We start from the raw sequence: 16,256 nt of genomic DNA, 5'->3' as shown, positions 1-16,256 counted from the left end.
GTCTCGATCTCCTGACCTCGTGATCCGCCCGTCTCGGCCTCCCAAAGTGCTGGGATTACAGGCTTGAGCCACCGCGCCCGGCCTAGGTAGTATCTTTATAGCAGTGTGGAAACGAATTAATACAACTGTTAAAGAAATAAAAATATATAAAGGAACTTTTGCTTCCTGTAAAGACAGGTAGGTTAGGTTATTCAGACCCACATTCCTATTGCAAACAATGAAAGTTGGTGCATTAAACTTATTATAAAAACTTTTTTAAGTTAGGTTGGGAAGTTAGTAAGAAATTACCAGGAACCTAGAGGTACACCTAGATGCCATTTTTACCCTGAGAATATTTCACTACCAAGAAGAAACTGATCTGCAATTTGATAAACTCTTTGGACCAAGGGGACATAAGACAAAGTCCTGGGCCTGCTCCAGGTAGAGAGTCTGAGAGATCACTTGACATTATGACAGAAACAGTAGGGGCTCTCTTTATCTTTTTCCCCCATTAATTCTTGTGCCCTCATTTGATTTTTTTCCTTTTTTTTTTTTCTATTGGGCTATCTTTAAGGTGAGAGTAAGAAATAATAAACTTACTTCTATCCTTTAACCCCATGAGACTGCATGAAAGTTGATCTAGTGCTTACTGAAGGGACAAGGTGGTTATACATCATGGTTTAATCCTAGGGTAGATTTATAGCCTAATTTAATATAACATGGGTGGTCCAATAAACCTCAAGTTCTAATTTAGTTTAAAACAGTTCTGGTCTGACAATGCTCTGATCTCCTGGCAGAAGCAAATGCAAATTCCTTCGTGGAAAAACACTTCGACCCAGGCCTTAAGAAATCCAAAGTGTGATTTCTCAAGAACAATCCCCAATAAACCACTCAAAGTCAACAGCACAGAGAAACAAGGAATCATGAACAAGAACCAAGAAAAGCAAGAGAAAGCAGAAAATGACCTGCAAAGACTTAAGATGTTAGAATTATCAGAAATAATATGCTCAGTATTTTCAAATAAAAGACTATTGGTCAGAAGAAACTATCCAGAGTGCAGCATGGTGAGAAAGATAGCAAGAGAAGTGGTTAAGATATAGGAATGCTACCATGAGAAGTTCTAAAATATATTTGATTGCATTTCCAGAAGAAACAGAGAAAAAGAATGAGGCAGAGGCAGTATGTGAAGAAATAATGGCTACTGTTACATATTTTAAGGCTAAACGTACGATTGGTAAGAGGGGACTCCCTCCGCAAAGCTGAGAATTTTTCACAACTGATAAGGTCAATTCACAGACTGAAGAAGCCTAATAAACTGTGCACAGTATTGAAAAGAAAACTCCACACCTAGATGTAATATTATACCTGCTAAAAACTACAAAGTAAAAATCTTAAAAAAACAGAATATCTTCAGAGGAGCAACATTTTAAAAAGCTGAATTCTCAACAGCAAAGATAGAAGCTAGAGGCGACTGGGTGTGATACATTCTAAGTGTTGAAAACTACCTGCCACCTTAGTATTCTATACTGAGTGTTGAATTGGAACTAAGGTTATCAGTATGAACTTATGATTTTGTCTGTGTGTTTGTGTGTATGTATGTGTTTGTTTAGTTTTTCTTAAGGCCCTCCTCTGATGATTTTTACAAACACATATATACATATGATTTTTACAGACGGACATATACATATATTTCCTACACTGTTTGCTTTTCAAAAAGGCCTAGATACAATACCACTCCAGTGGCAGAAATTAGATTTTCCACTTCTACAAACCATTCCCCATTAAAAGGAACCAGGAATCCTTAGAAACAATGGCTGGTCAGAGAAAGTACAAGATGGGCCTGGAATATCTGGTTGTTTCACAAAGGAGGTACCAAACAGTGACAGGGTTTATGAAAGAACAAGAACTAGCTGAAAGGTGGCCAAACCACTTGCCAAATCTGTGACAAGTGGATTTAAACCATTTACACCTGTAAGGCTCTAAAAGTTCTGGTTAAGAGATAAAGATTGTTTGACTGGATAATAAAAATGTACTGTATGCTGTTTGTAAGAGAAACACCTAAAACATAAAGATTGCCACAAAAAGTCTGAAAAATCTAGAAAGTTAGGCATAAAGATTTTAAGAGACAGAAAAAGATATAAGAAACAATTACTAATTTTAAAATAAGCTCATATAGCAATATTGACATGCCCACTCCAAGAAACATGACTTGCATCTGTGCAAAACATCTGGCATTCAAACCTCAGTAAGTTTTTTTGTTTTGTTTTGTTTTGTTTTGTTTCAGATGGAGTTTCGCTCTGTCGCCAGTCTGGAGTGCAGTGGCCCAATCTCAGCTCACTGCAACCTCCACCTCCTGAGTTCAAGCAATTCTCCTGCCTCAGCCTCCCAAGTAGCTGGGACTACAGGCATGCGCCACCAAACCCAGCTAATTTTTGTATTTTTAGTAGAGACTGGGTTTCACCATGTTGGCCAGGATGGTCTCAATCTCTTGACCTCGTGATCCGCCTGCCTCGGCCTCCCAAAATGCTGGGATTACAGGCGTGAGCCACCAATCCCGGCCAAACCTCGGTAAGTTTTATAAGCAGGGTAGGGGTTGGAGATAGCTTGGGCTGATGGTCACTGCTTGAGCATTTTCCAAAGTTTTCCATTATTCCCCTTCTTTTCTGCCCTACATTTTGCCCCCATTCTATATGAGGACATGCTTTCCTAAATCTTGCTCCTTTCCTATTTACTTTTTCTAGGGAATTAAACTTCTGGTCTCCCACCTGGAGCATGGAGTGGAAATGGGCATATAAGGTAGGCATCTTGATTATAGAGGAGTCAACTGTTCTCTATATACAGATTTTCAACCTAGGTTTTTCCATACAACACCTCATTTTCCAGAGTTATTTGGGTAAGGTGGCTCTCACATGTTTTTCTTCGCAAAACTTACCTATCTACCCCAACTTCTAAAAATTAGTACATTGTTTTGTCCCCCAATAACATGCCTGCCATTCTTTGTCCATGTGTTTTATACCTTTTTATAATTTTACTACTACTATAATGAGGAAAGGCTGTATGTGTTAAGTCATTTACCTTTTAAAAGGAATCTCATCTTGTAAAAAATTCTAGGCTGGGCACAGTGGCTCACGCTTGTAATCTCAGCACTTTGGGAGGCTGAGGCGGGTGGATCACCTGAGGTCAGGAGTTCAAGACCAGCCTGGCCAACGTGGTGAAACCCCATCTCCACTTAAAATACAAAAAAAAGCCAGGTGTGGTGGTGCATGCCTGTAACCCCAGCTACTTGAGAGGCTGAGGCATGCAAATCACTTGAATTCAGGAGACAGAGGTTGCAGTGAGCTGAGATGGTACCACTGCACTCCAGCCTGGGCGAGAGAGAGAGATTCCGTTTCAAAAAAAAAAAAAAAATTCTGTAGCTTCATAATGCTCTAAAATCTGATAACACCTTTGGTACTTATACCAGATGTAGTTACCTTTTAATTCTTCAGATATAGTCAGATTCATTTTATTAAATTCTTTCAGATGTAGCTAAATGCCTGCCCTCCACTACCTGACTCCCAAATTTATCAGTGCATACATACACACACACTCTCTTTTTAGAAGAAATTATAAATAAATGTGTTTAAGGAGTGCTGGTCAGGATGAAAAACTGAAAAAGGGAATTCACAGGCATTCTTCTGTTCTTTGCCTAAATCATAGCCTTACTCAAAGGACATATGCATAACAGTCCCCTTAAAAGGCTTACTAGCTTTCCTTAAACTGGATAGTGTTAGAGTCCATCAAATCCTCCTTAATTAAAGCATTTTGTAAAGTAATGATCCCCCCATCTGATTCCATGCAATTTGGGCAACATTTTCATATATAATTTTACCTCTAATGTCATTTGTTCCAGAATGGCTGGCCATTACATTTCCCATTATATATGAATATACTGATGTTCTAATCTACATAAGCATGGTTAGGGTAAAACCATCCCCAAGAGGTTGACCTCCCAGTTTACAGAGTAACTTAAGCCTCCAGGTCTATACAATTAAAGCCAAAACCATAAGAATGTTATGAATTTACCAATATAGATGGCACTTCATCATGTCTTCGGGACATCTGAGTATGTTCCCTTTTTCAAATTTTGAAACAATACATTCACACATACATGTAACAGTCATTAATATCCACTGTTTGCCAGGCTTTGTACCAGGTGACTAGGAAGCATTAGATCTTTGCCCTTATGGAGCTTAGAGACTAGCAATGAAAACAAAAGCATATGAGTGCTAACACCAAACTGAAATATATGCTACAGCAGAGTCTCTTAGAACATAAGAAATACAGAATACTTAACCCAACCCAAAAGGATCACCTGAGCTAAGTGTTGAAGAACACACAGAGACTAGCCAAGGGAAAACAGAAGAGAAAGAAAGGGCTAAGTCAAAGGACTGGCACTTAAGGTCAGAGAAGGTGTGATAAAAAACAAAAGCAGCAGCTGAGACACGAGACAGAAGAAATATCGTAAGGGCATTGTACATAATCCTGAAGAGTTTGGGTTTTCCAGAAAGCTAGAGTTTGATGCAGGGAGTCTTACAGGAACAGATTTGCATGTTAGGAAGGTCACTGGTGATTATGTGGAGAAATGACAAAGGCTGAAGACAACTTGAAGGCAGGGGCATCCTTAAGGAAACGACTACAGTAATCCTAATGCTAATCCAGGCAAGAAACCGAGAAATTAGAGCAACGGTTCTCAACTGGGGATGACTTTGCCAACACCCTGCAGCCCCACAGGGCAACATTTTTCAATATCTAAAGACATTTTGGTTGTCAAAACTGGGAGGTACTACTGGAGTCTTAGAGGCCAGGAAGGCTGTTAACCATCCTACAATATACAAGCCAGACCCCCACTTCCCTCATCACTCCCACTGAAGAATGAGCCAGCCAAATGTCAATATCACAATCGAGAAACCCTGGAATAGAAGGATATTCAAGAGCGATTACGTAGCTTTAGGAGATACAACTTTTAGACTGACTAGAGACAAACAGTGAGGAAAAAGAGGGGTCCTACTGACTGTTTTGTGTCCCCCTGCCTCCAAATTCATATGTTGAAGCCCTAATCCCTAGTGTGGCTGTATTTGAAGGTAGGACTTCTGAGGAAGTAATTAAGGTAAATGAGTTGTAAGGGTGGGGTCCTCATTCAATAGGATTAGTGTCCTTGTAAGAAGAGACACCAAAGAGCTCACTCATGCACTCATTCACTCCTTCTCCCTCTATGCACAACCAAAGAAAGGCTATGTGAATACACAGCAAGAGAGTATCCCCTGCAAATCAAAGGAAGAGCCCTCACTAGACACCAATCTGGTGAGCACTTGGAATTCCAGTCATCAGAACTGTGAGAAAATAAACTTGTTATTTAAGCCACCCAATCTGTGGAATTGTTATGGTAGCCTGAGTGACCTAATAAAAGGGGTAACAAAAGGCTCCCAGTATTTTTGTTTGGGGGAATCTGAGTAGATGAAGAATAGAAAATATATTGGGAGGCATGGAATCGTTTTCTGTTTTGTTTTGGTTTTTTTTTTTTTTGAGATGGGGTCTTGGGGCATGTTGCCCAGGCTGATCTTGAGACAAAGATTTTGAAGTATCTGTGGTACATCCAAGTTGGACACACTGGCTTGGAGCACCAGAGATACAGATTGGGAATCGAAAGAGCAGGAAAAGCCATGAGATTAAGTGGGAGGAATATGGAGTCAAAAATTGAGTACATAGCATAAAAAATGAAAAACACAGATTAGATGCCCAGAACATACCAACATTTAAAAGAAAACTGATTCTGAGACATTTTACATTCTTTAACTTATACATGCAAAAGATGTATAAGTTAATACTTTATAAATTATTAACCTTCCAAATAACTATTTTTTTTTTTTTTTTTTTTTTTGAGACAGAGTCTCACTCTGTCGCCCGGGCTGGAGTGCAGTGGCCGGATCTCAGCTCACTGCAAGCTCCGCCTCCCGGGTTCACGTCATTCTCCTGCCTCAGCCTCCCGAGTAGCTGGGACTACAGGCGCCCGCCACCTCGCCCGGCTAGTTTTTGTATTTTTTTTTTTTAGTAGAGACGGGGTTTCACAGTGTTAGCCAGGATGGTCTCAATCTCCTGACCTCGTGATCCACCCGTCTCGGCCTCCCAAAGTGCTGGGATTACACGCTTGAGCCACCGCGCCCGGCCCCAAATAACTATTTTTAAGGACTGTGTTTCTCCATTATTACAATTTTCAAAATTGTTTTGAAACTCCATAGTGGAATTAGCTCTCCTAACTGACTTCCTGTTAACCAACGTGCTCCATTACTTCTGATGCCCATGACAGATCGTAAGTCACACTATAGCACATCTACTCTTATCAAACAGTATACTTATCAGGAGCCAACTGTATGTGCTTCAGGTAGTTTCAATTATTGTATCATATAACTTAATAAAATATTCATAAGCCAATAAAACAAATGTTAAAACAAAAAAGCTGTTTCTATGAAAGTCGCATGCTCCGGAAATACATAAAACCTTATCATAACTCAGTAATGGGGGTCAAAAAATTTAATTATGTAAACACAGGGTCATCTTAATGCTAACTTACAAATTAACCCAGGGTAATCAAGAAATTGGCTCTGGGCTTCGAGCCTGTCTTTGCCACATGTAAGCTACAGGACTGTTCTGCTAGTTATTTAGACCAAGACTCAGTTTCTTCAACTGTAACATAGTGCCATTTCAATACCGGGCTGCTCTGAGACTCCATAAGGGACCAACACAGTACCTAACCCACAGTAATCAAATACCCAGTTTTCTTTGGGAAAACTTTCCCAAGGTAACTACTTTTAAAGAAGACTTAAGGTTTGGGATATTTATTTTATTATGATTGCACCGTACAGCTGCTTTCATCTGGTTCTAAGGAATTCTTAAGAGAAGTTTGCAAAAGGCTTATTACGACCTCCAGGGCTTAGTCCCAAATGGCAAAATTCCTGGTAAATTAAAATCATTAAAAAGAGAGTAGGTAACAGAAATCAGTCACAAAACTAGACCCATCTGGAAGGCCAAGGGCTCAAAACCATGTACGTTATGTCCTTTTATGTAGTATAATAATCCTTATCTTGAAAACCTTTATGTTCTAGTCTGGATGTCTTTCTGAACACAGATTATATATCTCATTAAAGAACACATGTATATCTACCTGGATATTATCATTATACCCCCTTTATTTTAAAAAGGAGAAAAGCGGCAATTTCCTTTAGATTCTGGACTGTAGGGACCATGTTATATTCATCATTTAATTTCTAGCATCGAGTAGTAAGTAGAATGCAGTAAAAAAAGATTTTTGCATTAAAAAAAATTGTGTTTCTATTCTTTAACTCAAGGTAATCACAGAAGTTATGACACCTACACTCTTCCCAGTATATGGATGTACTAGGGAGGAAGATTCCATGGGAGAGGTAAAATCTCTCCCCTATGCTTCATTATAGAAAGAAAAACAGAACACTCTCTTCCTAACAGAACGGACCACTGTCTCAGCATGTGGGATGGAGATAATGAGGGAATGATTACCTACCATCAGATCAACAATTAGTATACACTGAAATTACGACTGTGAGACTGACCTAAGTATTAATATACAACTTTTGAGCTTCCACTGCCTTTGGAGGGATCACCAGTCTAAAGGAAACTGTAGCGGTTTTAAAACATTTACAACATAATTCTGATGTTCATGAACATTTGAGATTGTGAAGTTAAACGTAATACAGCTGTAAGTACTCAGATTAATATATAAAATTTTAGTAAATATTTAAAAACTTACCTAGATTTATCCAAATTCCACCTGGCTTGAGTATTTTCCATATTGTATCAATATAATCAATTACATTGTGAGCTGTGTCTATGAAGAAACAGGTAGCAATACAGTCCCAGGTATCTAATGAAGAAAAATCAAATTACTGCATCTGTTATGTTATTTTGCTTTTTTCTTTTAATTAATTATTTAAATTTTCCAGTTACCTTTTACAGAGTATTAATGTTTGACAGAGATACAGAAGCTAAACTTCTGATCAACACTATAGTCACAGTAACCAAACAATCACTTATGAGAAATACTGATATCAATAATCTAATTAAGTAATCAATTTGGAAATCATCCCCAATAACACTGATATTATAATCTAATCTCTACACATTATTGCCAAATTATATTTGTAAGAGCTTTGTTGATCCTCTATTCAACTTCTAGCCTTCATTTAAAATCACTGAAAACAAAATAATAGTCATTCAAATTTAAACTAGTGTTAACCACCAATTCTGGCAGGTTTCAGAAGACTGCAGGCACCAGTTGCGAATTGAGAAATGAATGACATCCAAATACCTCAACATCTACCACAACTTCGAATAATTACCAGGGAAAAAGGGGAGCCAGGGGCAGGCAGAAGCAGTGGGTGGGAACCCACCGGAGAACACCGTTTGCTGCTAGGAGGTATGGTGTCTATACAAATGCTGGTGCAATAAAGTCACAGGATCCCATGGAGGATTACCTTCATCATCTGTTCTCTTAAACCTTGCTCCAGAAAAAGGGGACTTTTACTTGCCTAAGTGATGTTTTCCATTATTTCATTCCTTATCCACAACACCTAACATCTTCCATCTCTCCCTTTCTTCCTTCAGAGTACAGGTTGTCCCAATCTCAGAGTTCAGAGAAAAATAAACAAAAACTTTCTATGTTGTAAAATAAATAAATAAATAAAACAATCTGTGTTGTTGCTACCCCTGCTTCAAGCCCTCCAATGGCGTCCTGTTTCTCTGAGTACAATTCCAAGTCCTTGCTATGGCCTGCCTGCCAACAAGTTTGCCTCATCAAATCTTCTCGAGGCTGACCTCTCACCACTGTACCCACTGCTTACTACAGCCTAGCTTCTCCTTGAGCAGAGCAAGTACTCTCTCCACTCCCTAATCCTCTTCCCTTGCCGTTCCCCATCTGCAACGTTTTCCCTTCAAATATCAGTGGTTTGCCTCTGTACTCTTTCAAGGTTCTCTGCCACACAGTTTTTCTTTTTTAGTTTCTACTCTAAAAGGCTTTCTACAAGGCTTTCCCTGACAACTCTATATAAAGCAGCAGCCTCTCCCCAGTCACTCTATAACCCCTCTTCCCTGCCTTATTTTTTCTTCCTTACAATATTAGATTTGTTATTGCCTCACTTTCTCTATTAGAATAGACATTCTCTGTGGACAGGGACTTTGTTTTGTTCACTGTTCTCTTTTGACACCTAGAACATACCTGGTACTTAGTAGGTGCTCAACAAATACCTATTGACTCAATGATCTTGCTGAACCCTCACTATTCTATTTTGTTTTCCTTTTACTGCCAATCTCCCTCTCCTCTTTCCTAATTATCATCTCCCTTTCTCTCATGCCTAGCTCAGATTTCTTCAACAGTTTGCCAGGCTGAAGTCAACTGCGCAGCCTGACTATAAAAGTCCTCCATGATCTGGAACAAATTTACTTTTCTAGCAATAGCTCCCATTAAATCCCATTAAATCTCCCATTAAATATTTTCTTTCCCTGACAGCACAGCTGTGCTGCCATCCCTAATCACCTTATTCATATCTTGGTACTTCTGTCTGCCTCAAATGCTATTGCTCTCAACCTTCAAGTCAGAGCCTCACTATGAACAGCTTCCTTCTTACACTAATAACCTTTCATTTTTTTGGTATTCATTACTCATTTAAACTTTGTTTACATGGTATCTCTTAGTATTAATGGGCCCAATAGGGCCCATATCTAAATTTCTTGACTGTAGATATCTTACACTTCTTATTTCCTATCACTGCCTTGTACATGACCTTGAAAAACATTCTAAATTGACACTGACGTATGCCTTAGGTTCTACCGTCAAAATGAATGATCTAAACCTTGATTTAGGATAAAACTGGCTCGTTAAATTTAGAATAAAGGACAAAACTTTTTAAATGCTTGATTTTGACTTACTGCATTCTGAATAAATCTCTTGGAAATCTCCTGCTGTCATTGAAAAGTTAGAACCAGGAGGAAGACTGTGGGGGTCAACATCAGGGAAAAAGATGGGTCGAATCTGATCAGCTGATCTCCGGTTATTGCTAAACTGATGGATCCAAGGATAAAGTTTGTATTTATTAATTTCAGAACATCTGCAAAATATGAGTATAAAATCAGCTGTTAACTAAATATTTTACCAAGAAAATCCACTTTAAATGCTAAAATATACTGTTTAATTGAAGATTTGCACATAAAATTAATATTTAAAGAGTCACTATTACAGCTTCCCTAATTATCTGAAAGTGTACATATACATGTAGATGAGCAACCAATTATGGATTAAAGACAGAAAAAAAGTAAATTCAAAGATATAAATTTGCTGTTCATTCAAATTTTTAAAAATGTATTTCTAAACTTCAAAACCAAGTAAAACAGTCCAACGAGGTTTTTTAAAATGGTACTGGTTTCAACTAAAACAGTTTGCGATCTATTTTTTGTATAACCCTCTTCTTTTCCCCTTTTTTACCAACCCCCTAAAACTCATACTGCCATCCAAGACAACATATTATTTAAACAAGGCAGCTACTCAATCTACATCTTCTGGCTTTAAAAATAACAATTCTTTTCCACTGCCTTCCAAAAGAGGCCACAGAAGTTCTGAGAGATCTTTCCAACTCAGTCATGAGAGCATACTTGGCCATTTTATAAGAACTTGATTAAGGAGAAAAAGTTATAATTGCTAAACTAAACTCTTATTTAACTAAAGAAACAAGGAGGTAAAGAAGCTTAAGGAATAAATTTAAAAATACTCCTTCCTGGTTCATACTTAGTCCTGAAGATTTTGTACAGAAATCATTTCATGGAATGCCCAGTCACCTTCTATAAAGTCACTTACCCATCCTGTTTCAACATTCTAATAACTAGGCAATTGGTTCAAGTGATAATTTGTATAAGTACTTTGATTTTAACATAAGAAACATTTGTGATAGATATAATAATCAAATGCTATGTACTTATCTTCAAATTCAAAATTGTTCAAGAAAATAGGTAAGTCAATCTGATTCTGAGAAATTACTATTTCCAGCAAAAAATAAATTAAATACCTGTTGAGTACAAAGTTGGAAGAAAAGAGCATAAAAAAACTCCATTCATTTCCTTGACAAGCATAACCTAGCATAGCTATTTCCCAGGCCAGTCTTCCTAGTCCAGCACCAGGTACCAGAATATTTACTTTAGAAGGATCCCTGAAATGAAATAAGGCAATTATGTCCAACCCCTCAAAGAAAAAAAGAAAAAGACAAAATCCATATTAACAACTAAAAACTTACTCATTTACTCAATAAGAATAAGCTCACTAAAACTCTGACTTCTCACAATCAAGAAATACTTCTAAATATCAAAAATAAGAGGTATAAGGAATTATTATGTATGTTCCGATATCAAATGAGGTAGCCCTCAAAAATTATTTTTCAGAAAAAAGGAGTCCCCTTACATCTGAAGACTTATAAAGTCACTCATATTCCTAATAAGCTGACACCCTGAACAACCATTTTAGAAAAACAAATTATTCCAAGGGATCCCAATTAAATATGAAGAGTTTGAACAAAAGTACTTCATCATATGGGACAATAAACACAACATAACTTTATTTCTAAATTTTATATGTAACCCAATTGTTTATGTTAGATTAAACAGATGTAGAGTTTAATGTGTCAGGTATATCTCTAAATCCCTATATATTTTAGTTGACAAGAATTTGAGGGAGGGGCTATTTTCATGGGGCAAATGGGAAACGGCCCTCTAATTAAACATACATGATAACAAATATATTACACCAAACCAGAGGTTCACAACCAAACTGATCTCTACCTACTAGCACCACACTGCCATTACGTATTTCCTTCACGTAAGATCCATCATTCCACTTTCAAACCACTAAAAGCTTTACCAAAACAAGGCTTTTTCTTAGGAATTTTGGCAAATCAATATAATCCCGAGGACACTAAAATTGTAGTCTTATAAGAAGCCAAAGGAAAATGTATACAATCAGCTAATATCACGTCAAGTAAAAAGAAACTTCACTACTGTATTTCCTAAATTTGGTTCACAAATCAAATCCAATTTCCAAATCTACTCCTACTAATTATTTTTTATCTTTAACTACATGGCCTTTAAGTTTGGCATGCTCCAAGCAGCAACAGGGCACTTTACTAGCAGCCCATTATAACCTTTGCACATCACACTTCAAAATAAAAAAGAAAGAACACTATGGGGCTTTTGAAAACTCACAGCTCTAGGACTCGGGTGCTATTCCTTATATAAGGGACCTGCCATGATGGCCTGCTACTCAGACCTAATCCTCTCTCACTTCTCACTCCCTACCAGGCCCACCAAAACCCCTACTCTGCAGAATTACCTTTCTTTTCTCAGTTCCCATCTGCCCAATCGTAACATGCATTTCCAGCCCTACCCCAGCAAGTGGCTGTTCTCAGCTTAGAATTTTTTTTTTTAATTATCTGATCAAAGTCACGCAACAGAAAGAAAAAGGATTTGGAAGTAAATTCATATAGTATTTAAATATTTATATAAAAATAACCAGCAATCAATTTCCAAATGGCTGATGACCCCAGTAAAATATTACCACGCAGAAGTCAGAAATTATGCTACCCTGAAGGGAAAGCTGTGCCAATAATGTTAACAACAATTATTTTGCTAACTTATGGAAAGTTAACTTAATGACTGCTTTTACCAAATTATCCTTAACTAAAGAGAACCACAGAACTCTCTACCTCAACCTAATGGCAGAAAATATATTAACAGTACCTTGTATTAAAACTGCTATTGAAAGGCTATCATCAAGTCACAGAATGCAGAATACATCAAAGTCCTATCTTAAGAGTTAACAGACACTAATACAGATCTAAATTACAGGCATTATGACAAAGAGGAAGTGGACATGTAAGAAATGCATTAAAACAAACCCTCTAGAACTGAAAAAATGATCAAGAACTATGCAATGAATGGGTAAGATGGAGAAAATTTTTCCCTAAATCTTTGTTCTTAGCTAGATTTTCTTCATTTGGTCTTTACATAAGGGATATTAACAGCATAATAAAAAGTTCCTCTAACTATGATGTGTATGAAACTAAGGCACTCTAAGTGGGAATTTCTGCTACGAATCCGCATAAAGTCTAGGGCATTTCTATGAGGTCATTTCTGTGGAGAACAAGAAATATAAATCTAATACAGACCTTAATGGTGAGACAACCTTAAACCAGGCTGAATTTTTTTTTAAGCAGGAATAGAGAGGCATACAATATGTGGCTCAGTAATCAAATGGTGCCTACTTGAGATTCTTAGCGAAAATAAGCAAGTCAACAAGTTTACCTAGTTAATAAGGTACAAATACGGAGAAGCAGTACATTTACTACAAATGTGATCTCCCTAATATCAGGAGGAAAAGTTTCAACAATTTATTTAAGACAAACGGGAATGGAGAAGAAAGGATACATCTGTAAGGACATGGAGCCCATGTGTCTAAAGAGGCCACAGATCACATTTCCATCACCCTTTCTGCTCCAGCTTTTTCACCAGCAGTAAATACTGCTCTTGACAGAGGTTTCCTTTGCTGCACACAGAACGATCTTTGCACTGCAGTTGTAAATTTTAAAACTCCAACACAAAATGCTGTCTTGCTGGGTCAATATTATGACACTTGGCTGACCCCTAGTGGTAGAAGTAAATACAACTTTTAAGTACCTACAGTAGTTCTCTTTGAATCACAGTACTGTCAAACAGTACAGTACAGTAAAAGCCACTAACTACATGTGGCTACTGAACACTTAAAATGTGGCTAGTGCAAATTGAGACGTGCTTTAAGTGTAAAATAAACACCAAACTTAAAGACAGTATAAAAGGTAATGAAAAACATCTCATTAATAATCTATTACATCAAAAATTTTAAAATAAAAACAAAAGTGCTTCTTTTAAAAAACATGGCTGCCCTGAGCACACTGCCTGTGGCGTAGCCCTGCTCTGCAGAAGCAGTCCAAAAAATTTTCTTTAAATATGAAAAAAAGATCTAAAGCAGCTATATGGCAAAATGTCAAGGTTTAACAGAGCTAGTATTGAAGTTATTATTATTTATTTTTTTTTAATTTGAGACAGTCATGCTCTGTTGCCCAGGCTGGAGTGCAATAGTGCCATCTCGGGTCACTGCAGCCTCTGCCTCCCAGGCTCAGACGATCCTCCTGCCTTAGCCTCCCAAGTGGCTGGGACTACAGTGTGTGCTACCATGCTCAGCTAATTTTCATATTTTTTAAGAGATGGGGTTTCGCCGTGTTGCCCAGGCTGGTCTTGAACTCCTGAGGGGCTCAAGCAACCTACCCACCATGGCCTCCCAAAGTGCTGGGATTACAGGCGTGAGCCACCACACCCAGCCAAAATTTTTTTTCTTCATCATAGAAAATGGACTATAAATCAAGAGTGTTTAACACCTCCTAACTTACCTCTTCATCAACTCCCAACAAAGAACTCTTTATTTCAGCCAGACTTCTCACTGATCACAGAAAAGACTTTCTCATGTTACATCTTTAGCGCTTTTACCCACAGAAACTCAAATTATTACCTTATCATTATAAATTATCACTTCATCTATATTTCCTAAATATCCCAGGCAAAGTTCCCTGAACTCTCTTCTATATGCTTTCATCAATTCATTCATACTTCTATTATAGTTTACATACCAAGGTTCTTCACTTTGCATCATTCACTTAACACGTACCGCAACTATGGCTTGCAGGCCAGTCACCTGTCACTGTAAATGAAGTTTTACTGAAACACAGCCATACTCACTCATCTAAGAATTGTTTATTGCTACATTCCTACAACAAGGCGCTAAGCAGTCTCAACAGAGACCACATTGCCGGCAAAGCCTAAAACATTTACTGTCTGGCACTTCAAGAAAACATCTGCCAACCCCTGATCTAATACAATACCCCAAATCTCTTTCATAGCAGTACACAGAGCTTCCTTAACTCACTGCATGATTGTAACATAATTTATCAAAATCTCCTAATTAAGGACATTTACATTGTTTCCAATCTTTCATTATCATAATGTTAAAAGTAATACTCTTAGAATGAATAACTCCTTTTTATTTTGAAAAATTGTACTTCCCACACTACACTAATGTAGTGGCATGAATAACTTTCACAGGCAGAAATATATGTGTAGAACAACTTCCCTTAAATTGAACTTCAAGAATCAAGATATGCATTTGTTTTTTGTTTTGTTTTGTTATGAGACAAAGTCTCGCTCTGTCGCCCAGGCTAGAGTGCAGTGGCAGGATCTTAACTCACTGCAACCTCCGCCTCCAGGGTTAAAGTGATTCTCCTGCCTCAGCCTCCTGAATAGCTGGGACTACAGGCCCATGCCACCACACCCAGCTAATTTTTTATATTGTTAGTAGAGAGAGGTTTCACATGTTAGCGAGGCTGGTCTTGAACTCCTGACCTCAGGTGATCCACCTACTTCAGCTTCCCAAAGTGCTGGGATTACAGGCGTGAGCCATGGCACCTGGCCAAGATCTGCATTTGAATTTTGACAAATAAGCCAAATTGTTCTATGTAATTTTTTGCTAATTTCTTCTTCCACCAGCAACGTATTTATGTTTCCTAACATCTTCACTAATAGTTATCTAACTTTTAAACCTTTGCAATAAGTAAAAAATGGCATCTTAAGGTGGTTTTTACATTTGCATTTCCTTATGAGATGGAGTGTCCTGTATATCTTTTTCTGTGATTTATTTACAGCATTTGTCTACTGGGTTATGAATGCTGAGTGGTTTTCTACTGTGTTATTCCTCTAGATCTGTAAGCACTTGAAATCTTGACTTGAAAGAAATATGAAACACATACTTGTCTTTGGTCTAGGAGGGCTTTCAGGATGAGGGAGAAATCTATCTTTAGTCTCCAAACTACCACCTGCACTATTTGGCAGTCTACATTTCCTCCAATTTCCTCCATTTTCTTTTTTAAAATGAGTTCTCCTAGCTAAAATAATCTTTTCATGAACTATAATTTACATTATTTATTTTATCTTAAGTGGGAAAAAAATGCTTCTTTAGAGCTCAGAGTATTTTTTTCCTAATGCACAACTATATAAAAGAAAAAATGAATTCAACCAGTCAGTAGTGCATCAGTATCTTTTTGGAGTGTTTGTGTATATATATTAAAATGCAAAGAAATAACAGA

General features: G+C 37.6%; 1 protein-coding gene and 1 long non-coding RNA gene across 2 annotated transcripts in view; one reads left to right on the top strand and one right to left on the bottom strand.

Moving 5' to 3' along the window:
- The window catches only part of LOC105515242, a 48,600-nt gene extending 39,864 nt beyond the window's left edge, over positions 1-8,736 (top strand). The window contains exons 3-5 of the long non-coding RNA XR_001002285.1: positions 2,264-2,384; positions 2,721-2,775; positions 7,365-8,736. This is a non-coding gene — a long non-coding RNA (uncharacterized LOC105515242). The remainder of the gene's footprint in view (positions 1-2,263; positions 2,385-2,720; positions 2,776-7,364) is intronic.
- The window catches only part of LOC105515244 (chromosome unknown open reading frame, human C9orf41), a 45,756-nt gene that overhangs the window by 7,063 nt on the left and 22,437 nt on the right, over positions 1-16,256 (bottom strand). The window contains exons 4-6 of the mRNA XM_011947019.1: positions 11,106-11,246; positions 9,976-10,154; positions 7,802-7,915 (exon numbers count right to left, since the gene is read on the bottom strand). Of these exons, the coding sequence (XP_011802409.1) occupies positions 7,802-7,915; positions 9,976-10,154; positions 11,106-11,246 (434 nt within the window). The remainder of the gene's footprint in view (positions 1-7,801; positions 7,916-9,975; positions 10,155-11,105; positions 11,247-16,256) is intronic.

Source organism: Colobus angolensis, unplaced genomic scaffold, assembly GCF_000951035.1.
Source record: "Colobus angolensis palliatus isolate OR3802 unplaced genomic scaffold, Cang.pa_1.0 Scaffold257, whole genome shotgun sequence".
In the NCBI taxonomy this organism is placed as follows: domain Eukaryota; kingdom Metazoa; phylum Chordata; class Mammalia; order Primates; family Cercopithecidae; genus Colobus; species Colobus angolensis.
This window is presented reverse-complemented; position numbering and strand designations above follow the sequence as displayed.